At 38.8% G+C, this 25,501-nt stretch overlaps 2 protein-coding genes across 2 annotated transcripts in view; one reads left to right on the top strand and one right to left on the bottom strand.

The window, feature by feature from the left end:
• The window catches only part of LOC139742108 (regulator of telomere elongation helicase 1-like), a 28,974-nt gene extending 25,848 nt beyond the window's left edge, over positions 1-3,126 (bottom strand). The window contains exons 1-4 of the mRNA XM_071652678.1: positions 2,962-3,126; positions 2,114-2,327; positions 1,462-1,555; positions 711-792 (exon numbers count right to left, since the gene is read on the bottom strand). Coding sequence (XP_071508779.1) covers positions 711-792; positions 1,462-1,555; positions 2,114-2,327; positions 2,962-3,063 — 492 coding nt within the window. The 5' untranslated portion in view covers positions 3,064-3,126. The remainder of the gene's footprint in view (positions 1-710; positions 793-1,461; positions 1,556-2,113; positions 2,328-2,961) is intronic.
• A 17,340-nt stretch (positions 3,127-20,466) lies between these two features.
• Positions 20,467-24,920, top strand: LOC139742115 (SPRY domain-containing SOCS box protein 3-like). The gene is made up of 2 exons (XM_071652686.1): positions 20,467-21,463; positions 24,634-24,920. Exon 1 carries the CDS (start codon positions 20,781-20,783, stop codon positions 21,456-21,458), a length of 678 nt encoding a protein of 225 aa, XP_071508787.1. The 5' UTR covers positions 20,467-20,780; the 3' UTR covers positions 21,459-21,463; positions 24,634-24,920.
• Positions 24,921-25,501: the final 581 nt, after the last annotated feature.

Genomic DNA, 25,501 nt, shown 5'->3' with positions numbered 1-25,501 from the left:
AAATGAGAAAGTTGTTCGATCCACAAGATTTTAGGAAAATTTGCCGTTGCCATGGCAACGCATTATGCGATATTAACGAAAAAGGTGTCTTGCACATCTACCTTTGATAGCGGTCACACATGCCAAATTTGGGGTCAATTGCTCAAAAAATGAGAGAGGAGTTCGATCCACAAAATTTTGCAAGATTTCTTTAAAATTTGCCGTTGCCATGGCAACCCATTGTGCAATAGTAACGAAAAAGGTGTCTTGCACATCTTCCTTAGATAGCGGTCACACATGCTAAATTTGGGGTAAATTGGTTAAAAAATGAGAGAGTAGTTCGATCCACAAGTTTTTATGAAAATATGCCGTTGCCATGGCAACGCATTACACGATACTAACGAAAAAGGTGTCTTGCACATCTACCTTCGATAGTGGTCACACATGCCAAATTTGGGGTCAATTGCTCAAAAAATGAGAGAGGAGTTCGATCCACAAGATTTTGCAACGGACCGACCGCCCGACCGCCCGACCGCCCGCCCGCCCGCCCGCCCGCCCGCCCGACCGCCCGCCCGACCGACCGACCGACCGACCGACCGACTGGCCACCCGACCTCAGAGTGATTCCTATATACCCCCCCTACACACTATGTGTGGGTGGGGGTATAAAAAGTTGAGCAAAACATCTCTTTCTTAGTGTACACATGCACAATGAAAGAAGAGTCATCCTACCTTGGCTGAGTTGCTTTCAGCTTTCAGAACCTCAGGATGTATGCACATCTGTTCTCTTGATCCTAACACAGAGACTCTGGGTCTGAAACACATCATTTTATAAAAATAAAACTTTTTGTGATTAATTAGTATGCATTCTCATTCAATCAGTCACAATTATGAATGAAAAGATTCTCATTGTATACTGTCACATTCAAATTGAGACTATTTCATAAGGTGTCTGCATAAAAGAGGAAACTATGTTCCTGAGTTGAGACATAAGGCATTGAGTAGGGGCATTCTAATATCATGATTTACTCAGGTCACTTTAATGTGTTTTGGTCAACAGAGTCAATTTTGACCTTTAGATATATTCAGAAAGACTTGCCATATTTCTATCTACATAGGAAGGTTATCTTTATTAAGGAATGTTCTGAATCTCTGGACATTGTAATGATATGATATTCTATTCTTCCTCAATAAAGATGAAGGGGCAATTTGACTCTTACTTGACTATAAGGCAGCATTTGACATGATTGTACATGGAACATTTGCTATCTTGTTTGCATAATAGATATGGTATTGGTGGTGTGGCTATTGATTTCATAACATCATATTTTGAGAATAGGAAACATAGATAACGGAAAATCGGATGTCTTTTTTTAGAAAAGATTTATACGTTCTTTCAATACAACATGTGTGTCCTCACATACTGCAGCTATGTATCTCATACTATGATGGCCAATGTTAAGTATTCTGTTAGTCACTGTACCTGTAGATAGTGTCTTTCAGCTGGTCCACAGCTTGTGACAACTGGGAGTGAGTTCTGGAGGCATAGATTATCTTTGGTCTGTCAATGAATAAACCTTGGAGGAAAAATAAATACATAGGAAAGTAATAAATGCACATTTCTGGAAAGTCACAGCACATTTCCTGGTGCTTGATTTGAATTACAGTCATAAAAGCTTACAAATTTGGGTAACAGCTATTCGTGATTATCAATAGAAGTCCAAAGTGAACAGTAAAATACTTTGGCAACTGCAAGTTGGCACGCCGTCGACTGAGTGGGACGTGCAAATGTGGCACATAAAGAGTAAAGATTAAATCTTCCCTGCTGTATAGATCTGTATCACTTTTCATAACCTAAACCTAAACTAAAATAGTCACCTGAATGTTTACTTTAGTGGCAGTCAAGGAAAAGAATAAGCTTCTCACCTCTACACTATATCTGCCAGATCACTGGAAAACATTAATAAATTGCAAAAAAAAATCAGTGACAACTGCCACATTTCTATGACAAATTTGCTCTTAGCCAATCAGATGCAAGGATTTCTGTAGCTTATAACAACCATAACAACTTGTCACTGATAACAAGTTTTATGAAAGAGGGCCCAGATCTAGTCTTCCTCTGCTCCTGATCTAACCTTCCTCATTGGTCTCTCCCCATCCTGCCCCTGACTTCAGGTCTCCCATTAGCTGCTCCTGGTAGGAAGCCACTGCTCCATCAGCCTTGCTCCCCTTCAGACATCGGCCTAGCTCCTGCTGGGCTATGTACGTGTGGCGCCATGCCAACGCAGAACAAAGAAGGCACAAAGTCTTGCCAGTCCCTGTAGGGCTTTCTAACACTCCATTTTTACCCTGTTCAAAAGAGAAGTCACTTTTCAGTTGTTAAACAACTCAAAAGACATGCAAGACACATACTTGTAAATGTCAAAGAAAGAATTCTTTACAAAACTGATATGACTGACTTGCCTGGTGAGCATATCACTGAACCATCACACACAAATGCATACAATGGCTCAGTCTCATGTCAAACTCCAAATCTCACTTTCCACAAATATGTATATCAATGCTTGCATGCATAACATAAAATCTGCTCATTTTCATTATGCATTATCATGAAATAATGTTTGATGTTTGAATTAATCGCTTATCTGTTTCAACTGTAAGATTCAAATAATGTTATACTCAATTAGTTTGTTTAACTGACTTGCATTACATCTATGTGTGAAAAAGAAATTCAGAAATAAAATCAATCAATCAATCAATATGAAATTTCATCTACAGTATCTTATCATGAGCGGAAATGAATGTTAAAGTCTATATTCTTAGCATGCTGTAAACATACAATAAGTGGACACAGACTGGGTTCATTTTTTCTTTTCATTCTTTCCTTTTTACAGCTATTTCTATAACTGAAAATGTCACAGCAAATATATTGTTCAGTGTAAATGCGCTTCTGTATAATTACTACTCTGAACATCTTTCTCACCGTCTGCAGACATTGAATCACTTTCTCCATGTAGTCTTTCTGGCAGCCATATGGCTCAAATGGGAATTCCACCTGAACTCCTGCACACTTGATGCTTGGCATGATGGTGAATGTGGTGATGTGAGGCAGCAGTCAGCAAGAACCCAAAGCTTCCCTCTGAAGTACTGTTAGACTATCCCTCAATTGTGCTCTTGAAAAGATGTCTTTATTTTCTCATCAGCGTGCTTCTTAGTACAAAACTTCAAACGTTTAACCTTCCATGCTCGAAATAGGCTAGACGAAAAGTCTCGGGCTGGTAGAACTCATGTTGTCTGAAATGAAACAGGTAATGAAGTGGGTGATCTTTGCTCTGGAAATCATACAATTTCTTGATTCAAAAACTTAAGCAGACTTCTCGTCAGCAGAAGAGTTACTTGTTCATGACTCTATGCATAATGCAGTTTGCAGTAAAGATTTTAGAGGCTTAATTACATCAACCTGACCACTTTGGTTTTAATTTCAGAACTACAGTTTCTGTTCGATACATATTTGTGACAAACATGAGAAGCAACAGAGTTGGTAATTACATAACAACCTCTATTAATTTGACATACATATTTGCATCTCTATCACCAGACTGATACGCCCCAACTCAATCATCACACAGTACTGTGTATTTGAAGATACAATGAGATCACTGTGAATTGGTCTCACCTCATAAACAGGAAACTGACTTAGTCTTTATCAATAACATAAACAAAGTTAAACATGACGGAGAAGGAGTGGAAAATCATTTCAAACAAGTCAACAGTTTACTGACAGCAGCTACAACTTGAACAAGGTGGTAGCAACAAAGTTCTCTAAGTGGTTTATCAAGATTTCAACAAGTGTTATTGGTTTCTCTGCTCAAGGACCACAATAAATTCCACAAATCTATACATGGAGGTGTTGGTTTATGTACATTTTGAACTACATAATGTGACATCATAAAAATTATCTGGACTTCCCCTTTAAGTCTACAGCTTGCAAATCAATTGGTGAGGCCTAAGTACTAAGCTTCAGCAACATGGGATCCTGCACTGGGAACAGAACATACAACCCCTGGAACAAACACAACAAGAAGCAGCCAGATTCTGCACCAATAATTACAAGAAGGAAGAGGGAGTTGTTACAAGGACATTAAATTAGAGGAACTGGGATGGGATACTTAAAAAAAAGGAGAAAAAAGCAGAGGCTACAAATATACATATCAATATGATGTGTTAAAAGATGGTGAATGGACTTATGTTGACAATCCCATTACAACTTACAAGACTAAATCCAAACACATAAATAAATTGCTTGGCATGTTCAACCCCAAGAAATTCAGGCAGATCACCAACAAGGCAAAAGTTTTCCAGGACTCCTTCATTACTGCAGAGTGAAAATGCGCTGCTTCTGAGTGCTTGCACAATATGGAAGTGGAACTGCTCTGTTTTTCAGAATTCGAGAGCTAGATTCTACATGTGCACATGGATACAAAAGTCTAGCACATAAGCGCCAAACAAGGATTACCTGCCGGTGAACTATACACAGATCTATTGTGGTAAGGAAGTCCGGCAGGGCTGTACAGGCCGGAATTGAAACACCACTCTACTCAGGCCTGTAACACAAATATTTAATTCATTCCATTATGTTTGTTTTCCTCAGACCCGGTATGTTATATCTTGATCAATTTAGCTACCGACTGTTGTTATTGATATTGACATCATACAAAATTAACAACTCATCCAAAATGACGATGTAATGCATTATCTGCACACTGTGTGTAGATCACATTTCTCCACACGGTTTTTGCTTTTCAGTTCAAAGAAATTGCTTTAGTTGCTATCAGATGGGTTATCGAAAATGGCAGCCATGCGCACAGCGGTACATGCACTGATATCTATAAAACTGTGCAAGGTTTGTGCAACACTTCAAATAAACACGCCATGCTATGTTACAGAGCACTTTAAAAAACAGCAGTGTCTTTGGTTAAGGCCGTTTTGACGTAAATATTTTGTTTTGACTTTGCAGTGTACCACAGTGATGGTCAGGCTTTGCTGTTAGAAATTGAAATTTTGCTCCCTGGACATCATGCAAGGGCTCGCTATGGAATGATATAAGAATACTATAGTCCAAACCTTCATTTAATTTCCATGTGGTTATGACGTAAAATTTGTGGTAGAATGTAGATATGTTCAACCAACAGTTTTTTCAAATTCATGAAATTCTTCCATCGAGATGTTTTCATTGCATTGCAACTGATTGACAAATTGCCCTACATCGACGTAAATAAGCACTGAATTGATCAGTGTTTTAGTAGTGTAGTAGCCATGATACAAAATCATGGGTGTACACTTGCTGTCGGGCGGAAGCTCGGTGGTCTAGTGGAGATGACACCTGGCCGGAGATCTGGAGGTCGTAGGTTTGAATCCTGCTCGAGTACACGTATGCCCATGATTTTTTATCATGGCTACTAGCAACACTAATCAATTCAGTGCTCAATATTTACATTAATGTACTAAGTAGTAGCCTAACGTCAATTACGGTATGTTCGCCACTGCGGTAAGGTCGCCAGACATTCACATCGCATGTAACGCGCGCCACGATCGGAGATCAGGTTGGGCGACGGATTTTCATCACTCTCAAAATACATTCGTAATTCACCTTTTTCCTCCGTAAAAACACAAATAATTGTGATCAAAATATATTTTACCATATGTAACAGGTGATAAAACCATTTTTAATGCGAGGATGTTTTTGATTTAGAAAGGATTTCAGGTGGCAGATTAAGGGAGATTTTCAAACGCGGTGACCGACAATGCCTCCTTCATTGAAGCATATGTATAACACACACGCTAATAATATGTTGCAGGTTATGGGCGGCGAACTAATTCAGTGCCGATATTAGTTCGCCAGCGCGGACGTGCACAAGAATTACACACAAGTGGCGACCATACGGTAATTGACGGTAGGGCATTTTGTCAATCAGTTTTTTGTTTTACTGTTTTTTTTTACTGGTTTGGGGTTTTATTGACCGCTGTGTCCTGGTTAGTGACATGACCTTGAATGGGGGGGCATTTCATGAAGCACTTTGTCCAACAAATTTGTCGGACAAATTTGCTCCCAGCCAGTCAGATGCAAGGATTTCAGTAGCTTGTTGGTGCACAACCCACGGCACAGTGCACAGGTACAGGTTGCATGTCAGAAGCTGTGTGCATTGCCATTACCATTATTGGCATTAATACACAGCCCTGTCACTGTAAACAGGTGTTGCACGGCGTCTGGTCGGGCTAATTGGCATTAACAGTTAGCATTATAATAAAATATTACACGGCATCAGGTCAGGCTAGATAGAAGTTTTAGAACGTCTGCCTGCCAGCATGCATGCATGCTGCCTTTAAGTTTACATTGTAACTGTTAAAATAGATCTACAACATAGGCCTACGGTAGGCCTAAGTTAGCGCCTAACAATGTTACGCCTATTGCCGATTCGCTGGAAAAAAAAAAGGGGAAAAAAAAAGAAGACGGATACACTTTGTCTGAGATGACTCAGTACTCAGTAGAATCTAGCGCTTTATAAGAGCCTCTCTATTTTTGTTACTATTATTATTATTTGCAGAAGGCCCTACCTACCTTGATTCTAGGTTATTTAGGTCTAACACAGCACAGTGCATACTTAGTGAACTGTAGTCTGTATATCACTCACAAAAATTATAATGTATGGGACTAGGTAATGGTCGATGATTAATCTTGTCAGCGAACCACGACTATGTATATCATATATGATCCAAAGGAATACTTACAAGTAAATTGCAAAGTTTAAATAGATAGGAACATTATATTACATATGAAGTTATGACAAATAAAACGTTTTAAGCCTGTTATGGCAATGGCAAATACTTACCTGTACAAACACAGTGGCGCAGTCACAGAAAAACATAGCATTGTAAAACAAATTAGAAAGGCGCGCGGTGACGCAACCTCGTCTCCACATTCTCGTGACATTATTCGCTAGTCGGCCTCCACTTACGAGTAATTTGTAGGTCTCGGGGATTTTTGTTTGTTTGTTTGTTTGTTTGTTTGTTTTGTGGAAATGGACATCTTTACATCATAATTAGATTATGATTGGCACGTCTAAATTCCACTACATACATCGCTGTTAGATGGAACTAATTACATTTATAGAATCTGTTCAAAGCAGAAAAAAAAAACACCCTAAAAACTTTCCAATTTGAGAGAGAGAAGCATGAACTTGCAAATATTGGATCACAATTATTGTCCTCGATAAGTCTATTTCAAATCTCATGTGAGGTCAATCATTATGAAATTGCTCATCAGTGGCGGATCCAGAGGGGTGCGCAACCGGCGCACGCCCCCCTCATTTATTTTCCGTTAAAAACAAAATAAATAAATAAAATGAAACCCGGAAGTGGCACCAGGAATATTAGTTGCCCCACCCCCCCCCCCTTTACAGAATTCCTGGATCCGCCTCTGCTCATCGTATTTCTAACTCTGAATCTTTAACCGTATAAATGATGTTTTAGAAATATAGCAGATTAATTCACATTTTTGTAAATGTCCTCCGAAGTCATTGTTCTTCCACCTGTCTTATTCAAAGAGGGCGTTTTCCCTCTAGAATGGAAGATGACAAAATTGACTCCTTCCGCATCTTGTGTAAATTGTAAATCTTGTTCCATAACCAAACTATCGACCCATTGAGATATAACCTTAATTTCGAATCAAAAGTTTTTGAAAAGAAATGAAGAAATGATTATTCTATGTAGGCCTACAACATAGTTTCGGTTTCCCCCCGAATAAACACTAAACAAAAATCAACTTTAGAAGAGCCAGAAATAAAGTCAGTGTAATCAAGCAGCAGGAGGATAACAATTCCCTTATCCTCCTGCTGCTTGAGTTCACTAGGCGACTTTATTTCTGGCTCTTCTAAGTCGAAATAGAATGCAATCACAAAAAATGCTAAACAGGGCCAGAAAGATTATTCTAGGAAGGAATCCATACAAACATATCCAACCATGAAATTCAATTGATATCTGACTGGGGTTAATTATGAGCAAGAAGCAAAACCGATATAAATTCTATAAAGTAGTAAATTCCTACACGATTACAGTCCTATTAGGTATCTCAAGGAATCATTTTGAATTCATTTCCATAACTCCTCCATCGCTCAAACAGTAAGAATTTAACAACCATTCATACTCAAGACTGAAGATTGCCGCAGAGTATTTTTCGAATACATGGGGCTTGCACTGTAATGATTTACTCCAGAACAATAATTCACTATTATTGTTTTTATTTATTTTTGATTGGAATGTAACTAAATATAACAAATTATTCCAAAGTATCTTTAATTCTAAATGGCATAATTTGTAACCGTACTTCGTATCGCTTGTTCTTTCTCTGGTGAATGTCATGTCTTATTTCAAGATAGATTTCACATTTTGATTATAATGGGGACGGGACGCGATAGTGATGTATGAAACCACCTATATTTACGTTCTTTCATATTGTTTTTTTTCAAGGTCTATTACATCTCTTGAAATTAATGATCTCTTATTGTTAAATCATCAAATCACAATCGCTGTATTTACCTGGCATTATTGCCTGGATTCCTCGGGTGGACAGCATGTGTGCCGTGTATAGGCTAATAAAGCTGAATATGTTTAGATTAATGCAGTTGTGCTTCTGAAATTCTTGTGTTCTGTTTTTATACACTGATATTTTTTAATGTTTTTTTTTTTCATGCGGACAATAGAGAAGTGCTAATACGCATAAATTGAAACGGATGCTTCTAGAAGTAAACGTATCCCTGACTTGTAAAGGAGATATCATTCCCCATGCCTTTTGAAAGAGCCAGGTTTAGTGCTCTAAATGTCCAGAAAAATGAAACTGTGTCAGAATTCTCTTTATATTCTTCTCTGGAAAAAAGAATGATTGTCATATTTTCTTCAAACATTCACTGTTACCTTTCGAGAGGTTTTCTGCTTTCACTTAATGTACAAACGGTATGTTTAACTGGAAGAAACTTCGCTCTGACCAACATTTGGTGTCTTCATCTTTTGTTACAGGTGGTATGAGCTCTAGTTTGACCATGACTATCATGAGATAAGATTCGACGGATTTGTATTAGCTTGCGCAAGTCGGCCGCTATTACTGATGTAACTTGTGAACGCAGAAATGTGGGGAGACCTATTGCACGTTTCTTTTCTTAACCTCAGTTAGTTGCAGGCGATCACGGGTTCGTTTAGGCCTTAACAAAGGCGCTAAATTTTGCATGGACTGATTTCATGAAGTAGATCCTGACAAAGGCGCAGACTCTCTGAACCCTTCAGCAATGCCCTGCTTTTAAATTCACGTTTTCCCTTTTACTATCGCAGAACAATGAAAGTTGCCCTAGGTTCGCCCAGCGTCCATAGAAATCGTATAACTCTCTTGTCTCATTAAATTCCTAGTGCTTGGTCACTTCCTTTCTTTGTCTCCGCATCTTCGTCTGTGGCCGCAACAAAGGAAATAATGTGGGAGGAGGAGGGAACGTCCTGCCTCACAGCCCTCCCTGAATACCCCCGATAGCATCCGCACCGTGGCCGAGTGATGGCAGGTATGGGGTCGAGAGCGGCTTGCTCGCCTCTAATCCCCGGCGCGTGCCGCGTTGTAAGCTTGGCAATCAATACTCTTACCTAGCACAGAGCGTGGTCAACACTCAGGCGCTGATGTTGCCATGCGGTTAGCTGCCGAGAATGAAAAGTCATGGGATTTAAATGAAAGTTAGCTTTTGTTCCGTCGGCAGGTCTTTACTCGAAACGCTGCTGCAGGTGCATGATAATAGTTCGTTGTGGATCAGGGACGTAGATGGGGGGGGGGGGGGGGGGGTGCTCGTCTCCGGCAATTTCGGATGACAAGTGGATGGGAAAAAAAAGTGTTCACAATGACCGTCGCTTTCAGTGACATATTCAACACTGCGCACAGCTAAAAATGCGTGCAAAATTGACCATGATGGAAATCACTATAACATGATGACAATCGCAATTAAAAGATATTGATAACGATGTTAGTAAATATGAAGCTTACATGCACTTTATGGATTCGGTGAAATCCTCATCCTCAAACATCATCGCACCGACGATATTTCAGAGCTCTATAACCACACCCATGTACAATTGTATGCCTGTCAAACACTCAGACTTTCTTACTTTCAGTGGAAAAACAACGATAAATTACACAAAGAAACAACAAACATTAAAGCAGTAGATAATGATTATGATGATGATGATGATAATAATTTTAACAATGGTACTAACAGCTACGAAGTGTCATATAAAACTTAATGAATATAATAAAGGCAATGTAAATATGCAAAATACAATATTCAACCGAATGATGGCCACGACGTGTACATGCTATATTGTATACCTTGATATACATGTGTGAAATACCACGCAACAGATAACTAGATAAATTCCATCTTGTTTCTGCGACATCAGTATGGGTTGCTGGTTTTGCTTCTAATGAAAAAGCCTTTCTCAATTCGCATGATGACTTTAATAAATAGCCAGCGAACAAAAATAAAGATGACTCTAGTATCATCGTGATTTACATTGCACATCCCAAAGGCTGTCCCTGTTGTCTATAATACATTAACATTCTTCTTAAGTCTTTAAAATTGGCTTGAATTTTCTTTTCCTTTGATTTCATTTCTGAATAAAAATTGTGCTCTAACCATTATCGCGTAAATTGTCTCTAAAGACGTTAAAATTACATGAAACTGTCATTATGATTTTTTATTGTTAGGACGTGATGTTCGACATGCTTGCTTTTGAAAGAGTGACAAAAATTCCTTTCACCAGCTAATTTTTAGAAAATTATACATACTTTCATCGAATCACGGGGCATTGAATAGATGTAAGGCGACAGGGGAAGGTGTGTTAACGTTTTGCTGATATTGATATCCATCTGTATGTCGCTAGTTCTTTCTTCCTTTGTCATGTTTGTTCCATAGCGATAATCACTTGTCTTTGTCTGCAAGTTGTTTCTATACAAAGAAAATGTTCTTTCTATGTCCCTGTATGTTTGAGACAAAGAGTATGGTTAGTTTTTGATTGTGAGTATTGTCTTGTTATAAACATTTGTGTCTTTTTAGTATCGACTGTGCACAGAAAACTACATAATGTTGTACACACTGCCCAAGGAAGTCCTTGGCACATGCATATTAAAGGAGTGAAGGCTCGAAGAGTGCCTGATTAGAAGAGACACAATAATCTGCTTCCATAAATAACGTGAGAATAATATGAGGTTTCTTTTCCCCGAGTCGATCTGCGCTGTAATCAAACAGAATTTCTCGTTGATATGTCTTAGACAATATGATGCCGTTTTATTTTACTTTCGCTATTGCTGATAGATTTGTCTTTTTTCATACCAAGTTACGAGCTCCAGCCACGGTTTGCCAGTGCGTTCTGTAGCAAATGACGGCGTACGGATCGCATGAACAAAAGCTCGTGTCGACGTCGCATGTAGGACATGTGTGGGGATGAAAAGAGTTAAGAGTATGGGAAAACACGATGCGGTTGGTTCACATGGAGCTCTGACACCACGACCGTCACTGGGCGCTATCTAACCCGCTTTTTTCCCGTGGGAAGAGATGCAGCTTTGGTTGTTATCGGCACAAATTATAAGGAGATCCTAACTCACTGAGTATGGTGACAAACATTAGAAACAAAGGGATAAGCGGAGTAATATCAGCGTCAGTACTGATAGAAAAGAGGCAGGTTCAATTCAATAGTTTATTCATTTCCATCAAAGAAGAAAAAGAAGGTTACATTAATACAGTCTTTAGTTCATGTCATGTAGGCCCACAGCGACTGTATAACGATGTGTTTGTAAAGTGTATTTCATTGAATTGTTGGTTCAATATCTCTTTCAGTCACCCTACGTTCAAGGTGCAAATATTGGTATCGATAACAAAATGTGCAATTATCTGAAGAATGATTATTTTCATTTAGTGTCGATCACCTTGAATTGCTTTGCAGTCAATCCTCCTTTACCCCATGGACCTCACTTCTCTTTTTTTTCTCTCTTTTTTTTTCTCCGCCTCATCCCGTCCGACTCCAGAGATATCAGTTTTTCTCCCGAGTTCACTGAGACTGTTTATAAAATGATTACTATCTTGGGATGGTCAGTTTTCACGTGTTACGATGATGATGAAGATGATGATGAAGATGATGATGATGACGACGACGATACTCATCTCATAATGAATTTAAACCAGCAGGTGTAATTGCAATATGTCCTAGTTTCTTTTTACCCTTACAGCAAAAACTTATTGGAAATAAGAGTTTATTGGAAATAAGATAACAAGAAATTGAAAACGAAAAAAGGGGCAAAGCTCAAAAATGCATGTGAACGATGTATATGGGCAGGATATAGGAGAATACTGATCTAATAGTATATACCATAGTATACAAAGCAACAATGACAATACATAAATAAAAGAAAAAAACCAAGTGAATGATTTATAATGATAGGTATGGTGATTGCTTTCATCATTGCTAGCATCTCTCCAGTAACTATGCATGTCAGTCCATTTCCCATTACTTATCGCCTCGGATATTATACTAGCTATTCTTCATCGACTCTGCTCTCTACTTCAGTCCTCAATTCTAGAATATTAGCAAATCACTTTCGCTCTCTGTTTTATGCATCATTTTGCTGTGCTGTCTTGTACTTCTATCCTACACAATATTTGTTATGATTTTCAGTCTTTTATTCTCACCTGCCATGAAAATTTGAAAATATTTGACAGAGGTCTTTGAGTTATTCGTTATGGGAGGAAATATGTTACAATACATGTATTATGTCTCATGATTATCGTATTTCGATCACTTGCTGCACTTTTAAAGAAAGAAAAAAGCTGTGTGTAACTAGTCTTTGATCGAAAACTGTATTTCTAAAGATATATGTATTTGTAGTAAATGTAATAAGGCATTTTTATCTGTTTAATGTGAAAAATTATTGTAATGTATTGTTTTGTTTGTACAGTAACGTCAAGGACATGCAAATTCAGTCTCTGGGCTGCTATCTGTACCTTTCTTTTGATGAAATAAACCAATATCTATCTATCTATCTATCTATCTATCTATCTATCCATCTATCTATCTATCTATCTATCTATCTATCTATCTATCTATCTATCTATCTATCCATCCATCCATCTATCTATCTCCATCCATCTATCTATCTATCTATCTATCTATCTATCTATCCATCCATCTATCTATCTATCTATCTATCTATCTATCTATCTACTGAGTATCTATCTATCCATCCATCTATCCATCTATCTATCTATCTATCTATCTATCTATCTATCTATCTATCTATCTATCTATCTATCTATCTAAAAAAAAAAGAACACACAGAAAAAAATACAATTAAGAAAAAAGAAAAAGAAGAGGGACCAGAAGCACACAGTCGTGCATATTTAGATACAAAGCCTGCAATACCGGTCAACGGTTTATCGTGTTTGTTTGTAACATACAGGCTTAAATTCTTCTCATTAGCTTTTCTCTCTGTCTTTGTTTTTCTCTTTCTTTCTCCCCTTTATTGGTAAAGTGTACGTTCATCCCTTGATTACTGGTTATTTCACTTCCATGCACTGTATTTCGAAATTACAAATTAGAAATCACACTTACATTAGAAATTTGTCATTTGAAATGACAAATCGAAATGTAAGTGTGGCCATATGGGTCGTTCTCTCCTTGTATCCTACATCGTTTAATTCAGAATTTGTCTTTCTACAAAATGAAAGTTGCGTGAAACAACAAAGAGGACATTAAACCGCGCATTAAACTAGGCGTTCGGAGCTACAAAAGAACCGATGTAGGATGCCTATGGCCCTATTTCAATAGCGTGCCAGACGGGGGATGGGGAGGCGATGTTCGCTTTGTCCTCTTTCTCAGTGAGGTCTGTGTGGAGACAAAAGATGTACACAAAGGGATGCGGAGTTGAGTAGGACCTGTTAGCGTCCGCTGTAGTTATCCCTCCGTGTATTACACGCTCTGTGATTCTCTCACAACGCGGATCTGTCGTGTGGATCAGAGCCAGGGAGTGAACAGTCAGTACCGTTCGTTCAGCACACTCGCAATTACGAGACGATAGCTTTTTTTTTTTTAACTCCATTGAAATACAACCGGAGCTCTCTCATTTAGTCAAAAGAAAAATTTAGCAAAAGAGCATGCGCACTGTACTTTAACTTAATGTGTATTTCGATATCAATAACGAAAGCTTCAAGAGGTTCACAAAATATATGAATGCCATCTTGACTCAGTCTATTGCACCTGTGAAAGCTAGACACTGGTCATGCTCTCTATAATGTATGCTCACCTTAAAGTTTTCTCATGAACTAGTCATGCCAATTGTATTTACAATAATGTTGAAAAAGTCATTAACTTGGACATTAGAGAACAAAATTAATATAGTTATAAAAATTTATCAGTTTTCGTTTGCTGTGTGGTCGGTATATAATCTCTGAAATCTCTCAACTTCAAATTCAACTTCTCAAAATATCTGGAACGTTCAGGAATTTAACATTGTAACATACATGGTTACAACAAACCAACTATGCCAAGGGTTCGCATATAATTCTATACCCACAATACTAATAATAGATTTATATTGTCATCTCATCCCTTCTAGAATACTTGAAATAGTTTATCATCTATGTATTAATCGTGTCAATACAAAAAGGTAGAATTAACCTTATGTTTATACGAACAGAAGCATTAAATGTTGTGGAAAGCGCACACATATCTAATGCACAAAACTAATATTCTATATGAAGTCGATATTAATTATGAAAAACCTCTAAAACCATTACATTATTAATAGATATAATTGAAACCACTTTTGCAGAAATGACATATGCAGTTCATGATGCGCATAAAAAGATTGTTACAATTCGTTACTCAGGTTTCCTCCTTTTTTTCTTATGTTCATAAAAACATTATAATTTCAATCATTGCTGCGCATACTTGCAAAAATAAGGTTTAAAAGATGATCAATTTTATGTTACGAAACTGAGGAGACATGAGATGTTATCTAAGATATGTATATCTTTCCATGATGTCAAGAAAGTGTGACATGAGAAATTGACAATTAAAATTGTTTTCTCTTTTCATTAACTTTCTATTTCTTTGTTCATCACATTATATACTATTTTTAAATCTTTCTAAGCTTTCCCTAAATCTTATAGCCAATCATCATGAAACTAAATTTGTTATCTTTTTACATCAATTTCTTATTTGAGTTGATGGGAAAGGTTCACATTGGGATTGATATATTTAGGAGGATATGTCAGTGGGTAAACGTCTGTAATATCAGCCTTATTGGAACAGTATAGTCATGGTAACATTATAAAGTACTGTTTACCATTGGGAGCAGTGATTTAAAAAATGTTCAAAATATCATATTTGATGCATATGTGTAGGTCAGTTGTATCACAAAACATCCTACCATGTAAAAATTTTGCAATAAAGTTTAAAATATAAGGAGATACACTGTATCACAATTTTTCCTCACTAAACCATAACTGTAGACGGTTTAGTCTAGAAACATTTTAATCATAACTATTGTTCACATTTTGTATATTTAACAATACTTAACACTGATTATACTGATTCGATTTTTTACATCGACTGTTTCTATCCCTAACTCACATTTTACAACTGTTTTGAAGCACAAAAGCTGGGTTTTTGTTTCATCTGCAAATGGTAAATAATGCCTTTAACACATAGGAGAGTGGCTAATAGTTGATGTGTGTCTATCTTGCCCTCTGTTTCACAATCTGTAACCACGCCCTTATTTGATTTTGGTAGTTAAAGATCGGATCATCATTTCCGCATTATTTCCTCTTACAAAATGTATTCTTCTGTACGAAACGGCGGCATGCAGTGTTGGTATACTTTTAGTATGATTTTCATGTTGGCATTACAATTCAACATGAAATCTATATTATGCGCATGTAAGTCTTCGGAACGTTTATGTAAGTGGTGGAACCTTAATATGATGAGAACAAAGCTCACTCCACCAAAGTTTAGTGGTACAAGTGATACTGACAATGAACATCCTCGGAACAGATGTGGTGGTTTCTACAGCTCCCAGAGCAGCGTTTGGCCAGTCATCCGTGGATGGCTACTCGTCTCTTTGTATTGCGGCCTGCGTGCGGTAGGAGAGCGGGGCACAGACCTGCGCCTTTCTGCAGCCGGTCTGCTGATTGCGACTTTAGCAAACAAAGCTATTTGTTCGGGATCCCGAAAACAATTTTAGGAAAACTCTGGCCCGACTAATTAACGACATAGAGATTATAGAAGTAAATCCTCTTTGCATACGTAATCATTGCAGTACAATAATGGGCACGTGCAGTCTGACCTAAAAAAAGACAAGCGAGAAAAGAGTATACTTTGTGTTTAGCTTTGCTCCTCATCTTTTGTATCTGGCAGGTTGATAGTTGATAAAGAGTATAGAATGATCTCTTCCATCTAGCAGGTTGATATTTTGTAAAGAATATAAAATGATACTTTTAAGTTGTTTTTCGAATACATGGTGGTTCAGTAATCATTAACGTCACTTTTATGAAGCCTGATACCTTATCAGCATTCATACGTGGAATTGGCACCATTCCCCTTTCTACCGTTAAGTTGTGAGGATACATGTACCAAGAACTTTTGTATCTTTTTATCACTAAAACATTTCCATTCATAAACGTGACATTTTTTACAAGAAGTTTCTCTAAGCTTTATATTCTCCTTCCCCCACCTGTAATCCTAAAAAAGGCCCACCAAGAAATGTGTCATTGGTTGAGCTGTAGACTGCAATCACGTGGCAATATATTGAGCTATTAAGTACAGTGTAAAAGGGGTGGTAGCAGCCCACGCATTGTAACAATACACAGTGCCTGCTGTCGAGTTCCCTGTTCAAACACCAACCAGCTCCAATCGACATGGTGGCTGATGTCCATGGCCAGTGTACGAACAAAGGTCACATTCAGTCATGAGAGGACAGTAAGACATTGCTGTATTTCACAGACATGGCTTACATTACGCATGAACCACGTTTTTATATTGATACTAAAACCCATCTCCGCCTTAGTAATGTAAGAAGAAAAAAAATCAACAGAAATACTTTCGGCACAGGGAACTTTTCCTCAGTAATTGATTGTCTGTTAATTCAGCTCAACGAACACTGCTTTTCTGCTCATAATCATATCCTCATCTTGATATCAAGAAAAGATTGCAGAGAATTTCAGTGGTATTGTACCTGCTACACGAGAGAGTTATGCTCATGATCAACAGTTTACATATCGCATCACAATATAACACCACCATGAGAGCGGTTTTCATTCTTTCTCAAGCATATTGGTCTGATTATATCAAAAAGCAGCGAACTCATCAAAAGATTCCTCACCCCAAGTATGAACAAGATATAATGATTCCTCTCGGCTTATGCGGTATTCAGAAACGGTGATATCAATCCACTAGCAAATGTATTGCTGTGGTGCACCTGTTAGCGCTGAGCATTAGAATGCAGTATGTAATACGATCTATCCGAGTATCTCCTGCGCTATATCACCTTATTATACTTTCTGGTCGCTCCTTTTGGCAAATTACGTCTTTCTGTAGTCAAAATCTCTTAATACACGTAAATTTACCTCTTTCCTCCAGAAGCATAACACATGAAGTCAGAGGAAAAGAAGAAGAAGACGAACATTTTGAAGACGATAATTTGCTGCTCATTGTTTCCTTACCTAACCATTAATCACATCGAATAATAAGACATCAAAATCTATAATATAGCCGTGTGTGTGTGTGTGTGGGGGGGGGGGTAATGTGAGAATGCAAAGATGAAGGGGCCATGTGAGATTCATAGAGAGAGTGGACGGAAAAAGCTACCTATCTTGCTGCACATGAAATGAGCAATATATGTCGGCCTATTGCTGAAGGGCACATGCGATGAAACGCTATCTTGCGATAGTTCCATAAACCCTTATCCTTCATGACGCTATACTTGCCATTGTTAATTATCTCATCATGGTGATATCTTACGTGGATCTTTATGTGATGATGTTGAATATAGATCTCGCTAATTTTCGCACCCATGTGGTGATGCTGTAGATGAACATAAAACAGGACTCTGAAGGAAGGAATGCCTTGAGAGTTTGAGGACCCTCATAAGCGTACCTGGTATAAGTAAAACCATTGACCACATCACCTGACTATATCATGCATTAAAAAAACATGATTAACTTTTTGTCGGTATACAACGTTATTGTATTGAGTCTTACTTTCAGTAATCACAGGATGCATGGGGAATGAAACTAATGAAGGAATTCAAACAGGTAACATCCTGTCTTCAGATGGTTTTGAAGTCCTAGCTGTTTCATTTGTCAAGCTAACAACCCATTATTTCTTTGTTGGTATTAGCTGTGTCCGTTCACTCGCTACTCTATTATAGTACTTAGTACTAGGAGGAAACACTCACACAAGCGTGCGCGGACACACACACACACACACACACACACACACACACACACACACGCACACACGACAGTTGTATATCCTTAAAACATTTCTTTCTTCTCACAAAAGCCTATACTCAGACAATTTTACAAGCCAAATGTACACTGATGTACTAATCGATTGGCAAGAGTAATGACAATCATAACACAGAGACGTGCTTCTTCGTTCAATCATGGGTTAATGTCCATTCTACCACGGCCACGGCCACTTGTATCGTACTGTGTACGCGGCACATGATCCAAAGGTGTCTGATGCTATTAAGAACAAGAAACACATTTTACACTAAGGATCGGTGACTTGAATGAAGCAAATGGAAATATGTGCTGAGGAAGACGTTGAACAAGGGACTTCGCTCGAGGACGGATATTAACCAACCCACATCCATTGTCATGGCAACAAGCATCAGACACTAATAAGTTCTGTGTCTACTAAAGAAGCGAAGAGTGATTCAGATGGATTCGCTGCTACCAACGAGCAACGCACAGAACGTGTTTGAGACAAAGGATGGAACTCGAGTGAAACCTGGTACCATCTCATTGGTTACCTGGTCACACCGAGAGGTCTTTTTAAGCCTCCTTGGTCACATGGGGACATTTCCCTTAATGTAACAAATATCACATTTTTTGTCCTACGTGGAAGTTTCATATCCACTGTCTACTTGATTTCTATTTTCTCTCATAACTTTTCTATTGAATGTAGAACAACAACGTGTTCTAAGCATAAACCGGTAATCCCGCATTATCTGCAGGTACATGTACTACTTTAACGGTTATCTAGGTGATACTGTTGTGGTCATTGCATGTCACACGATGATCAGGATTATCATGCATTATGTAGATATCAATTTAATCTTCCTATGTTGGTGAATGGAATAAATGAAAGATTTAAAGGGGACCTCCGGATGATTTTCACACTTTTACATTTGAACAACTATAAATTAGTCAAACTGAGTACAGAGTTTGCGAATTTATAGTGATTGGGATAAGGAATGAGAATGTTTTCAAAATTTATAACAAATTGCAATGAACAAGGATGATGACATGCAGCCTCACCATAAGAATGCATGAGTTGGGGCTCAAGGGAGCAGAACAAAAGAAGAAGGCATGCATAGATTTTTCACAGGTGAACTTGTTGAGCAAGCGGTATTGTAATGGAATTACACTGCTACATTTCTGAAATATATGAGGCTCTGATGTAATCAACACTGTTCAGTGTAATTTGTTTAAGATTTTCAATTTATTGGTTTCTCTGCTCAAGGACCACAATAAATTCCACGAATCTATACATATAGCTGTTGATTTATGTACTACATGATGTGAAATTATGAAAATCGTCCGGAATGCCCCTTTAACTAAAGTGACTTATCTTGATGTCCTTAGAATCCTGTTTACCATTATGATTTTCATTTAGTCAGAGGATGGAAATAGTACACACAAAGCACCTTTGCGAGCATGTAGAAAAAGATCGAGGAATCTAACAAAATAATGTCACTGCTTTTCAAAGGTACAATTCAATGAGAAAATGGGGGGGATGATGGAGGACATATTACTTCGATTTAACGAAAAAGTGAAGACGTTGCTAAGAACAAACAAATGCAACCTGACCCCTTGTCTGCCACATCGCCATGCTCCTATTTCTGCGTTTTTTGTCTTTGGAAAGGGGGTGGGGTACAACACTGACAATAGGTGTGTAGGATATTGGAGTATGCAAATGAGGCGGTCGCAGCTATACTGGTAGTTGCTATCAGAGTTGCGGGTCTGCCTTGCAGTACGAGGATTCGTCTTATTATGCATTCTGCGATATCCGCACGCGACAAAATTCGTCAGCCAATCAGGGTGCTTCGCTCGGCTCGACCCGTGCCATTTCGCACGCGACGGCACGCGAGTTCGATCGGTTGTCGACAATAGGGGCAGACGCGATCGCCATGTTGCATGGATGAGATAAATAGCAGATGGGGTCCCTGCCCCGGCCTAAGAACCCATCATGATCCCGACTAGGCCGGATGTGGTCCCCTGGAAACACCATCGCCGGAAAGCGACATGTCTCCCCTCATCATATGTCGAGATGCGGGGCGCGTGATTCCAAGACATTTGACTCCTCATCCATCGAAAGTGAGGCCGCTCCTCGTCTGTTCATGAACCAGAGAAACGACAGCAAGTGGTTGTCTACAAACACACGTACACGTAGAGTGTATAGATTTATAGAGCCACCCCACCCCCTTGAGCTAGCAATATGGCGTCGTGTCCCTTCCCTAACAGCTGCAGAGACAACTGGGGATGGAACCCGAACGACAAATCTCATGAAGTATGCCTAAGCGGGAGGAGGAACGAGACAGCCCTCTTCCACCCAAACTGGTCCATCGGTGCGGCAGGGGTACGTGGGACACGCCCTTTCTTGCGAGGTCATCGCTACTACTGGGAGGTGGCAGTTTCTCCTCGCGTCTATGGAACGAGCATGATGGTCGGGGTTGGGTCACGCAAAGCTCGCCTCCATGTTGACTCCTTCGTCAACCTGCTGGGCGAAGACAGAGAAAGCTGGGGACTCTCACATAAAGGAACCATCTGGCACGGAGGAAATTCGGTAGTGTTCACTTCTCCGTTTTCTGAGGACGCTCCCACTATCGTCGGTATTCTCTTCGATGGCCCGAAGGGCACACTGACCTTCTACAAAGACAGGTTGCTCCTCGGCGAGGCTTTCAAGGGCATCAACGAACTCGAAGACGAACTCTACCCGATCGTATGCTCGACGGCGGCAAAGACAGAGATGAGCCTCGTTCAGACGCGACGGACCTTCACCTCCCTCTTCGATCGATGTCGAGACATTATTTCATCATGCGTGGCCGAGATGGACCGCGTCCACACCCTACCTTTGCCCAAAGCACTCAAGCGCTGTATCATGGATAGCATGTGAACAAGGTTAGTGTGTTTGTTTCTAGTTTCACTTCCTGCATAACTGTCAAAACCTCGTACACATGTTTATAAACATCGAAACCTGTATATTAGGTTTGGATGGAAGTGACGCTCCAATATTCAAGGAAATCATGACGTCATTTTATTTCATTTCATCTAATTGCACAAAATTTCTACAACAGCATATTCCGTACTGCAGTTGATTGCTTATGCATTTATTGCACTCATGCATCGTACGTCATTATGAACATATAATTAACGTTGCTTCACTTTTCCATCGTATCACATCTGAATGCACGAATCTGATGACAATATTTTACAAGGCATATTCATCACACCAGACTTAATAATTTGTCAGCCTTTTTATACTAAAGCCACCGGTCCACATGCGCCATTTATAAATTGGTTTGCGATTTGCCTTTTTGATCAAATTGGCCTGAACAGACAGAACGGACTAACCGTTTGTCTTACAGTTACATTGGACGCAGTCAGGTAATGTTTTGTGCAGACACATAATCATACTGCGATAGAATATATCTATTTTCATTTTTTTAAAATGCAAGGCATATCAAGTCTTTTGAATAATTTAACGACAATATCTAACCAGCCTGAAATAACAACAGCACAACCCCCCCCCCAAAAAAAAAAAAATCCTACGACCTGCATCTTGTACACATTAACATTAGTTTCCTTGCACTTACGTCTTCACAAAGTTAACATCTCTGAAGTTCATGGAAGCAAACGCTAAACCAGTGCATGACAATCGGTGTCGGGCTTATTGCTCGCATAGAGTTGCAATGCCCTTGTTCTATTTCACATAATCACTGGATTTTACGGCAATGTTAGATCTACTCATGCATTCTTCTTTCGATTGGACCGTTTGATGTGATGCACCGATATTTTGAATTAAATCCGAAACTGCTATACATCCACAATTCAATGAAAATACCAACATTTATCATGTTTATACAGGAATTTATCCTTATCTTCTTAGCATGTAACCATTTAGTACAATACGATGCATTTAGTTTAAACATTTCTATCAAAAAATAGAGAAACAATGGCAATATGATGATATGTGTTCCCGTTCAAGTAATGCTTTATTTCATATAAACAAGAACAATACATGATTAGCAGCCCAAGAGCTATCTACAGACATTATAGTAACATGGATACGTTTGCATTGTATGCTTGATTAAGAGAGAGTAGGCCTACATGCATAGAGCAGAGTAAAACTCACGAAAAGCCATCATGTAAGCCATTTATCGTGCGTGTGTGTGTGTGTGTGTGTGTGTGTGTGTGTGTACATGTAGGTTGGGGGGGGGGTAGGGGTCGGTGCAAATCAAAACACTTTCTAGATGACACATACTTATGTTTTTTTTTCTTTTGTCATATGAAAAGTGATTTATCTTTTATTCTGGATAAGGCATAACACAGAAGATAAGAGTTCACAGGTATGTGGACTATATGAAATTGTTCTGGATTTGCGTTCCTTAGTTGCTAGTTTTTATCAAAATAACTGAACATAATATGGATCAGACTTTATGCAACTGGACAAATAGAGCAATGGATGTTCACGCGTCTGTCTGTCTGTCTGTCTGTCTGTCTGTCTGTCTGTCTTTCAACTGGTATTTCGAATGAAGAGAGGAGGCACTCGTAGGCCCTACATTGTTGCGTGTAGCTTTTCCCTCAGAATAATCACTAAAAACAACACTGAAGATAGGAATAAAAGTTAAAAAAAAATGACATTACACCCGTTTCAAAGTGAGCATTTATATTTACGTCCCTTTGTTATTATGAATGATTTTTACCGTTCTACGTTGCTGATTATTTAGCGTCATTACATACTTTTACAAATATCGTGGTTGTCACAGTTGCAGCTTAACGCAGATTAATCTAAATCTTGACACGTGTTAATCTGATAACATGTGAAACTTTAATCACCCACAACAGCCTTCACCTGTATCCAATCTTATTGAAACATCTATACTGTTACCTTTATTTGACTTCACTCTATCACAATTGAACAAGAAGTGCGCGCGTCTCTCGTTTAGTGTTGTGACGTCATACAATGGTGTTATACAGGACAGTATTTATCACAATGGTTGCAAAGTGCTACTTACATTCAAAGTACACTGTATTCTGTATATTATCAACCCTCATTGATGGGTCTTGAAGCGATATACATTGTAATTAGATTACAGGTGTGTAGAAGTACTTCAAGAACCACTAGATAGAAATATGTTGAAATAATACTAATGATAATGGTCTGCTGGTCAACTAGCTGATATCATGATGAGATATGTAGATTTTCAGATGATATTAAAGGGAATAGCTATAATCATTTCTTATTGCCAATAAGTGGGGGAACACTTTATTGGCAGCAGTTTCGGCGTATCAACAGTTGCATGTTGATTTCCTATAAACTGATGTGGCAACACCAAGATCAGAATCAAAATATTTTGAGCATTAAATACATGTACACACTCATTCATACAGTGTAATTGCTTGTAAGACCTGATTAGTTTTTTTTTTTCTGTGACGTTAGTACAAATGTCGGAACACATTCTTACCTCCCCACACCCAAAGCGGGAAAAGGTGTACTCCATCATTGTTGCAAATTCAACAGAAACAGGGATATAATGATAGTGCATAAATTCCCGATAGGCAGATTGAACATAAGACCGGTAACCCTTGACCCTTTAGAGCTGCGTGTTAGGTCTGCTCGTGTGGGTTTGTTTGCTTGTGATATATCTGTTTGAGAGCAAACTGCATTGCATACACCTCCGATAGCCCGATAATAAAACAACTGCAGTCCGTGGAACACGTGTTGATTTTCTCTTCTTTGTTCTCAGAAAAAAAGTCGAGCAGCAAAACAATGCTCTCGGAGACGAGCACGTTCCTATTCACACAACTGTCTACAGAATGCAAATTTATCATTCTTCGTTCTGAGTGAAGGACACTAGTAATTGGTTGCAATAATCATGTTCAAAGCTGATGGTAATAAAATGGTAATCATGAAAGATAAATAAGTTATAGCTTTGACTAAATGGGAGTTAGGCCTACAGACGTCTAAGCACCAAAACATAAAAGGATTACGTGAACAGTCGTCAGCACAGTTACACAAAGATAAATATCTTCACATATTATCGTTATTTTTTTTCGTCAAATTTCAGATCATCAAACACAAGTGAGGAGCCAGGTGAAATCATGATGACTGTCCTGTGAAGGTCGACAGGATGTCATCGTCGAGGACGGGCCTGATAACATCGATCACGACCATGGAAACGACATGTCTTGGACTTTACATGTCCGGCAAGTCTGACCAGCAATGGGTCCGCTATCACCCCGATCGGTGCCCCGTATTCTGAGCGCGACGTGGCAAATTTGAATCGAAATCCCTTACATCCAAAAACTTTGCCGCTACATAATCTTCGACCTAGCCCAACAAAGTCATTCACGTCTGTCGAGTCTGTTTCACAGAAACTAGTATATCATGTTCAGATATGTCAATACAAACCCACTAATCTGGACTCAGTGACCTGTGATCAATAATGGATTTGACCCTGTTCAAGTCATTAGATTTTAAGGAATTGAATAAAAGTCCATGGACAGAGATCATCTATGTTTCCCTTCAGAAAACTCACGTGCATCGTAATGCAATCCGATCCGTATTACAATGTAGGATTCACACTGTAATTTGGTTTTAAAAAAAAGTTCTGACAGACGAAAAAAAAATGTTCTTCAGCGGCAAGGGAAGAGGCGAAGAGGTCGAGGGACAGAATAAAGACGAACACACAACAAATGAAGCAGAAGGAGCGACCATCACTCTTCCGTTGCATCTTTGTTGTCGCGAAGCTCAGCGCACATGCGCAGAAGGTCTTGATTATGATTGGTTGAGAGTTTCACCGTTGTTATGATGGTAACACGAGATGTGGCATATGGTGAGCGGAGAAACAGCATAATGGTGGTTTTAATGAAGATGAAGCGCGAGTGGTTCTGTCATCCACAACTATTCAAATGAGAGCCTTTTAAGGGATAAAT

Source organism: Diadema antillarum, unplaced genomic scaffold, assembly GCF_040938485.1.
Source record: "Diadema antillarum isolate AM-2024a unplaced genomic scaffold, OU_Dant_1.0 seq00000980_RagTag, whole genome shotgun sequence".
NCBI classification, from domain to species: domain Eukaryota; kingdom Metazoa; phylum Echinodermata; class Echinoidea; order Diadematoida; family Diadematidae; genus Diadema; species Diadema antillarum.
The sequence above is the reverse complement of the archived record's forward strand: the minus strand, read 5'-3'. Positions and strand labels throughout refer to the sequence as shown.

Bases quoted from the DNA above. Each gene is read 5' to 3' on its own strand.
- LOC139742115 (XM_071652686.1), top strand. From the start codon at position 20,781: ATGGCGTCGTGTCCCTTCCCTAACAGCTGCAGAGACAACTGGGGATGG.